An 8,387-nucleotide genomic window follows, 5' to 3' on the forward strand; every position below is an offset into this window, starting at 1 on the left:
GGGGGGAGAGTTTCGTGATAAGTCATCTTTATTCAGCTCGTGGGAGTGGCCGTAACCGTTTTGTAATAGTTCTGAGAATCTGCGGATAGATGGCAGCATAACACCTTCCATCACTGTGCCAACCAGTAGCGCGATAAGCAGTGATGTGTTCGACGAAAAGCGACGAATACGTTTTGACCAGGTTTGACGTCGTGTTCGGTCGTGTCTAACGCGGAGCATATGGGACGTGTTTGGTGTTGACAGGTGTTTCACGTGAATTTTCCTTGTGAATAACACAGAATGGAATCGACGAAAAAATTGGAGTTGAAACAGCTGTTACTCGAAAAACAAAAACAAGAACCTGCTCATCCTGTTAGAGAGAAAATTTTGCAAATGTCTTCTGAGGTTGTGGACTCCAATCCTTACAGGTATGGACGAAGAAATTACCAGTTGGAATTTTGTTTTGCCTGTGCTCAATAAAGCCACACTGTGGCACATTGTGTTATGATTTTGCTGTGCTACACAAAGTGTAATCGCCCCTTGAACTTTCCGTATAGTGTTGTAAAACCTATTAGCAACAGCCGGAGGTCATCGAAATTCAGCTTCAGATTAAGAGTTTAAAATTTACTTCATAAATTGAGTATGGTCACTGTGAGAATGTGTAAGTTGTGGCAGATCCCTTCGACACCTTAATATGAACTAGTAATACCATGTACCTTCCACCATAAAGAATGGTTTGATCTGGAAAGTTGCCCTGTAGTGTAAAAGAGAAAATTTGTGGTCATAAATTTTGTGAGTTAACATAACTTGCTTCGGTTTTCAGCCATCTTATTAAACAAACTATTGAGACCACCCAGGTCGACAGAGCTTCCTGAGGATAATGCATTGGTTTATGTAGGTTCAGTCATATATTTGTATCTGTGTCTTGTGTCCAACAGAGTCTGATTTTATTCTTATAGTCGATTGATGGCTTTGAAAAGAATGGGTATTGTAGACAACTATGAGAAGATACGAGATTTCACTGTGGCTGTAGTTGGAATTGGTGGTGTTGGCAGTGTTACTGCAGAGATGCTGACTCGTTGTGGTATAGGCAAGGTTAGTAAACTAACAGGATAACCTTCAGGTGCTGCATGAACAGAGGAAAGTATCATATTTGCTGGGGGAAAAATTAATTTTAAATTACCTAGGTTTCTTCACAAATGTAAGTATAGTTAACTTGTGAAACATGAGCCAGTAGAGGCCACTCTTCTCCTCTCCCATCACTGCTCCCCCCTTATCTTGTCCTATATCGTGTAACAATGATCTATAGAGACAAAATAAATAAATATCTCTCTCTCTTGTCTTCCCTCCCCAACTTAAGCTAAATCAATAAAGAGATTAGGCTACAGGTTGGATGACCAAGGAATCAGGGTTTGATTCCCACAACATGCAGACCAGTCAGCTTTGTGGCCCACCAAGCCTCCTATGATATTAGGGGTTCTTTCTTCAGGCAAAAAGCAAACCAGTCACTTCCCAGTACCAAGGTTAAGAATGTGTGGATCTATACCTCTAGCCATCCACATGTTTTCATTATGTGTAATTAAGCTTAGGGTTGACTGTACATTCACCATATGCTATGAAAAACAAATGCATTTGAGGTAGAGAAAAAAATATGCTAACGTTGAATTATTAATTAAGTAAATGTTCATATTCCATGCTGGTATTTACCATGTGCTAATATTTTTCAGAACCTGTTTGTGCTCCATTGATGTGTTTCCAGTATAGTGTGTTTGTAATTGGTGTTCCTGTCTAGATACATTACTCCTCCATCTTTATCTTCCTTCTTTTGGTATTTACTGAAAAAATCTTCAAGTAAATCTTCATTCTTTCAGTCTTTGTACGAGATTAAAGGAGTGCTTGGGAGTTATGTATTTTACCTAATGTCAGGTTATGTTTTGTTCCCGCCCTCTCTCGTTTTTTTCTGGAGCTGCTACAGTCCTTCATAAACACCGCTGTGAGAACCTTAGATATCCTAAATGTGCCTTCAGTCTTGTGTGGGTGGGTTCCATCAAGATTGTAATTCATAAACCCCTGAAGAAATTGCAAAAGGAGGCTTTTTGCAAGAATAAGGAGAAAGCTGACAGGGAAGTTACTACCTGGGCATAGCAGTATACAGGAGTAGCTAGTTCAGGATATAGACCAAGAAGCAGCAACCTTTACATTAATGTAGCTCCTGTGTTAGTAATGTAACAAAAATTGTTTGCCTCCTGATTCCTTGTTGGGAGACCATAAACTCCCTTGAAGGTATGAGTTTATTAGAAAGAGTTATATCTTCTGGGACATAATGCTGTGTAGTCTGTTGAAATTCAGATGACATTTCGGAGGTATATATGTCTTAGATGCTTAGACTCTCCAAATGTACTCCTCCTCTGCAGTAGACGCACAGGGACTTCTGGCTCACTATAGAATTGAACAGAAACCTATCTGTTATAGAAAATTATTCATGTTCCCTGGGATTCGATTATAAGGAGGTTGTACTGTAATTTCGTGTTATATAATATGGTGAACAAGTTCATGAAAGTGATTGGAGAATAATTTGTTCTGTTACAGCTACTGCTGTTTGACTATGATAAGGTGGAACTTGCCAACATGAATAGGCTGTTTTTCCAGCCACACCAGGCAGGTTTATCTAAGGTAGAGGCTGCAGCAAATACTCTCACTTTCATTAATCCTGATGTCACAGTGGAGACATATAACTATAATATAACTACAGTAGACAATTTCCAGGACTTCATTAATGGAATCAGGTCAGTGATGATGCCACGGCAATAACTTCTACAAGTTACATGTTTTTAAATTGTTCCATTAGGCACATAGAGTAATACCTCTTTGGTTGTATGCAGAACATTTCACTTAAACAATCTCTTGGCCCTTAAATTAAGACCTTCCTTCCTGCAGAGATCTCATTTATTCTTTGTGAAAATGTGAATATCATTTTTAGACTTCTTTCCTTCTCTTAAGAAAGAAGTGGGATTATGAAATCTTATGCATATGTGCCTGCCCCCTCCTTTTAACTTTTAAACCAATTGACCAATTTCATTAAACTTTAACATGTGAGATGTACGTATCGGTACACTGAAAGGTGCAGTAGTCATGACCAAAGAACACATATTCGTGCATTCTGGCATTTAAAGGCCATTAATAGAAGCGCACATACAATTCTAAATAATTTCTAAATATAGAAAAATTGAATGTATGTACATTTTGTTGTTGGTATCTGCTTGATTGTATACATAGGCTTCACCCCTAACACCCTTCGTCATCTAACTGAGTCATGCCTTTGTATTGAACTCCTCAAGGCACCCAGAAATGCATAGTCCCATGTCACATTTCTTGTACTTTGGCTGCCTTTAATTTCACCATTTTCTAAACGATGTTTCATTGCAATGGTATGATGAAATGACACTATGATATTCAAATTATTCCTTATGAGCTCACGGAAAACTAAGTGTACACTATATCTCAGCTATGATGCAAGTGTTTGGTTGTGACCACAGAAAGGGACATATTTTTATCCCTGTAGTCAACAGAGTGGAATAACTGAAGAGTGTAGCAAAAATGTGAATCTTACAAACAAAATAATAAAACAAGGTTTTAGTGCACTGATATGTTGGGTTTTTGGACTTTATCCATCGTCCTGGTTTTTAAGATAACAAATAAAAACACGACGTTTCGGAAACTGGATCTGTTTCCGTCCTCAGGTGAAGGAAAACACCTATTCAGTTGGGTCCGTTAGAAAGAGCTAGCCTCAATCACTGGNACCAGAGACAGGGGAAGTATGTCAAGTGTTACAAGAAGGAATGGTTTTATAATGCAGAATCACTTTGTGAAGAAATGGGTAACACTCTTATAAAAAAGAAAAAGAAAGAAAAAACTAACTTTTTTTTGGCTGAACATTTTCAAATCTTATGTTACAATATGTGATATTATGTTGTTTGCTGATATAAACAAGGTTAATTCCATTACTTTATCATAAAAAATGTATTAGATACAGCATTTTTAATTAAACAGTTAAAAGAATTAAAAATTCCAAACAGCAAGGGACATTTGAAAACCCAACAACAGTGGGCATTTAAATAAACATCATCCAGCTCACCATACCAGACGTTGAAAAGTCAGGAATTTAAAGGTTGCATCTGGTATGAATGTTATATGATTGGGGATTTATTACATCAGTAGAACAGTATGCTCAGTGCAAACATTTTGCAGTATATTGGCATTTGTATTCTCAAGTGATGGACATACCCAACCTGAAAGCTTTGAAACTGCCTACTCTGACAGGGGAGTCACTTACATTTGTATCTTGTCAGTAAGTGGTGGGCAGCAACGTGCAAAAGTCATGAAGAAAGTGTCACAACTTTCTGAAGGCAGCCAGCACAGTCTAACCGCAAGAAAAATACACAGTGCTAGAAGTAAAATTCTTACCATGAGCCCAGTGAGGAATGAGTTGGAGAATGAACAGAATGAGTTGGAGAATAAACAAGCGAGACAATCAAACAAACAGCCAGCCAGCCAATAAGGAAAAGGAATGTAAGAAGAAACTGCATTTGGAAGGGAAAGCTGTAACAGAAGCAGAAGGAGAAACAGTGCATTTGTGTCTCAATTGTAAAGAGTGGGTATACAAACATTGTGCCTAACTTTGAAGTGCTTGCTGACGTTTGTGAATGTGTTGTATGGGCTTGTGCTAATTAAAAGAAACCACTTTGATATGTCCAGGCTACTGGATGAGACTGATAAATGAATAAAAACAAACATTTTATATTTTGATTCATTCTTAATTAAGTTACTTTTTATCTTTACTTATTTGTAACACTTTTGTTCCTGAATAATACTGCTTTGTAGTCACACTGATATACCTAAGTTTTATATAATCAGTAGGCCTGGTTGAGTATCGTATATTTAGATTTAATTCAAGAAATTCTTGGTCTTCAAGAATTTTCCAGCAAGTGCCTTTGCTTTGCGCGTAGGGTCTGATTTCAGAAGAGATCAGTATCATATTTTCCTGAATGGAAGATGAGTTTTCCCCTTTTTAGAGATGGCAGTGCCATTGAATTGCCAGTGTATTTCAGTGTGCCATCCTACGATACATAGATGACACAAGTACAGAATCTTCTGTTATAAAATTATGAGGCAAGATAAGGATGCGGGTGACTGATGATGACAATGCTGGCAGACAACACATAATTACCACCATATACGGTGTGTCCAGGATCTGTTAGGACTCATTTTTTTAAATTTTGTCCTGCAGTGCCATCTGTTGGCGAGTTGTGGCATTAAGTGTCATGAAGTTTCAGCTGTGGCTGTTTATAATTTCAAAATGCAAGCGTTGCTGCATCATGTGTTCTGACCTTGAATGTAACAGTACTGTTCTGACACTTGTTGGAAAATGACGGTTGAACAGAGAGCCAAAACAGCCAGAGAAGCATACGAAATGATAAAAAGTGTGTACAGTAGTGATTGTTTGAGTCACTTGAACATTTTTTGATGGTATGCTATATTTTGTGATGGCAGTGAGGACATTGAAGATGCTCCACATGCCTCAAAACCCAGAACAAGTCGCACTGAAGAAAATGTGAAAAAAGTGACCAAAATCCTTGCATCAGACAGATGTGTTTCTGCAAGACTCATTGAGGAGCTTTTGGGAATACCAAAAAGTACTGTGCATCAAATTTTGAGTGAGGATTTGGGCAAACAGAGGTCTATGCATGGTTTGTACCACGCGCTCTCAGGCGATGAAAAATACGCCAGAGTGGAACACTGCAAAGACATATTATGGTTGGCCCAAAGTGATACAAAATTTACAAAATCGATTGTTACTGGTGACGAGACATGGTGTTTTCAATATGAGCTTCTCACAAAGCGGCAGAGTGCAGCAAGGTTGAGCCCAAAGAAGTCAAAACCAAAGAAAGTGTGCATGCGAAAGAGTCGAGTAAAGACACTGCTGACAGTTTTCTTCGATTCCAAAGGAATCATTCACAAGGAATTTCTGCCAGAAGGTCAAAGAGTGAATTCTGATTATTATCTCAGAGTCCTCAATTGTTTGTGGGCGAGAATTCTTTGAATACGACCTGAATATCGAGAGCAAGGTTCCTGGTCGCTCCTCCGCGATAATGCCCCACCCCACAAATCGAAGGTTGTGCATGATTTTTTGGTCAGAAAAGGGATCACAGTCCTTGATCATCCTCCATATTCGCCAGATTTTGCTCCAGCAGATTTCTGGTTGTTCCCAAAAGTCAAGTTGGCTATGAAAGGAGACCACCACGGCAACATCCAGAGAATATATCGTAGTTTTAAATGCGATTGCACAAAAGGAGTTCAGTGACTGTTTTCGAAGACTTTTCAATTGATTCCAGCCATGTATTGATTCAGAAGGAGATTATTTCGAATGAAAAGAGTGAAATTTTGAAAATAATTCACGTCTTGTATTTTTAATGAACACAGTGCTAACAGAACCTGGACACACTGTGTATGTGATAGTGAATGAAAAGCTATACCTCAGATGCAGCTGTCTGTGGCAGTAACAGTTAGGTGTCAAAGTAAGGAAAGGATTACTTAATAAACTGATGGGGTACTAGTCAGCAAGTTTTAGTGAAGACTGTAGTATCATATTTCATCAAATTCCATTTATCCTAAGTCAGCTTTGTTGCAAGCACACAGATACTCTTGAATTCAGAAGGTGCTAATATATTATGTTATCATTTATTGTTCTTAATTGATGTTAGCAGCCATGGAAGCCTCTCAGGCGGACCTGTAGACTTGGTACTCAGCTGTGTGGACAACTTTGAGGCCCGCATGGCCATCAACTCAGCGTGCAATGAACTAAATCTATGCTGGTTTGAGTCTGGTGTATCAGAGAATGCAGTGTCTGGACACATACAGTTCATCATGCCTGGAGAAACTGCTTGTTTTGCTGTATGTAGTTCCTCTTATGAACAATGCAGGCAGGTCACTTCACTACTTCACTGCATTATTTTTTGGCATACTTTTCATTAATTGTCAGGTATGAGCTTGTATTTGAAATGGTATTTTAAAGTTAGGAACATCTTAACATGTAGTGGAAAATACGACTGGCTGTACCATGCAAAATCATAAAATGCAGAAGAATCTCAAGTCAGGATTCCTCACTTTAAGATTTTCCATCATTTAAAGTTCAGCTTCATTGATCCCAAGTCAACAGTCTCAGTGATAAATTTCCTCCATTTAAGAATTTGTGCAGTTTAATATTCAGATCCATTGCTCACAAATATAATTTTAGATGGGGATTTCACTGTAAATATTCGTACATAATGGAGTTAATAAACTGATGGATTGCTTACACAATGGCTAGGCCAGAGCTTCTCTTCTCTACTGCATGTGTAACAGTTCAGGGTCTCACCTGGACTTTCCAATTGGTTCTGGGTGCACGTTTTTGAAAATGATCAGTCCCTTCATCTGTTACCAATGTCAAGACTGGAGCTCTTTCCACACTTCCATAACATAGTCTTTTAAGTAGGAGTCATATTTATACATGTATGGGACAAAGTTCCAGCAGTAGTACTTCAAATTTACTTGCCTGTATATCTCTGTTAACTCACCCATGATGGATGAGTGAGCATATTCCTAGAACCCAGGTATTGAATGAAATTATGTCCTCACAGGTGGTCTAGTGGTCACAGTTTCTGACTACAGATCCAGAGGTCCCAGGTTCGATTCCCGACGCTACCAGATTTTCTGAGAAGTATTCGATCTGGAACGGGGTTCACTCAGCCTAGTGAGGATAATTGATGAGCTATTTAAAGGAAATAGTGGCTCCAGTCTAGAAAACCGAGATTAACAGCCATGGGGATTCATTGCGCTGACCACGTGACACCCTCTATCTGCAAAAGTTAGCGCTAACTTCGCCGACAAGCAGCTGTTGCTCGGTCGGTATAGTTCGCTTGCGGACTACAGGCCATGGATTTTTTTGGTTTTGTTCAGTATTCCAATAGTACATACTATACTGAACTGTATATTTGCAGTATAAATGCAACCTGAAATTGTTTATATTAGTAATGGAGCTCATTTTGTTATAATTTCGTGTAAGGTGTGTATGTTTTTATTTTTACAGGTTTAATAGTATCAAAAACTGTTCCGGAGGAACACAGTATGGACATGTTCACTTGAAAAAGCAAATTTAATTTTAGTGCTTAGTATATGCTATTTCATAGAGATCCAAACACAAGGCAACACATTACTTTCTGAAATCCATAAACGTATTGATGCTGCCTGAGTTGTCATGGTGGTGGGATGTGACACCATGTAGGTCAGTAGATAGGTGCTAATGTTGCAGAGGACCTGTTCCCCTCATGAGGATGGAGTAGTTTTCTGCCCTGGAGATGAGGGCAGCAGAC

The 8,387-nt window shown here is 38.7% G+C and overlaps 1 protein-coding gene across 1 annotated transcript in view; it reads left to right on the forward strand.

Moving 5' to 3' along the window:
- Window positions 1–311: 311 nt before the first annotated feature.
- The window catches only part of LOC111865835 (ubiquitin-like modifier-activating enzyme 5), a 17,181-nt gene continuing 9,105 nt past the window's right edge, over window positions 312–8,387 (forward strand). Inside the window, exons 1-4 of the mRNA XM_023854176.2 lie at window positions 312–407; window positions 939–1,074; window positions 2,569–2,765; window positions 6,741–6,930. Coding sequence (XP_023709944.2) covers window positions 373–407; window positions 939–1,074; window positions 2,569–2,765; window positions 6,741–6,930 — 558 coding nt within the window. The 5' untranslated portion in view covers window positions 312–372. The remainder of the gene's footprint in view (window positions 408–938; window positions 1,075–2,568; window positions 2,766–6,740; window positions 6,931–8,387) is intronic.

Source organism: Cryptotermes secundus, unplaced genomic scaffold, assembly GCF_002891405.2.
Source record: "Cryptotermes secundus unplaced genomic scaffold, Csec_1.0 scaffold1120, whole genome shotgun sequence".
NCBI lineage: Eukaryota > Metazoa > Arthropoda > Insecta > Blattodea > Kalotermitidae > Cryptotermes > Cryptotermes secundus.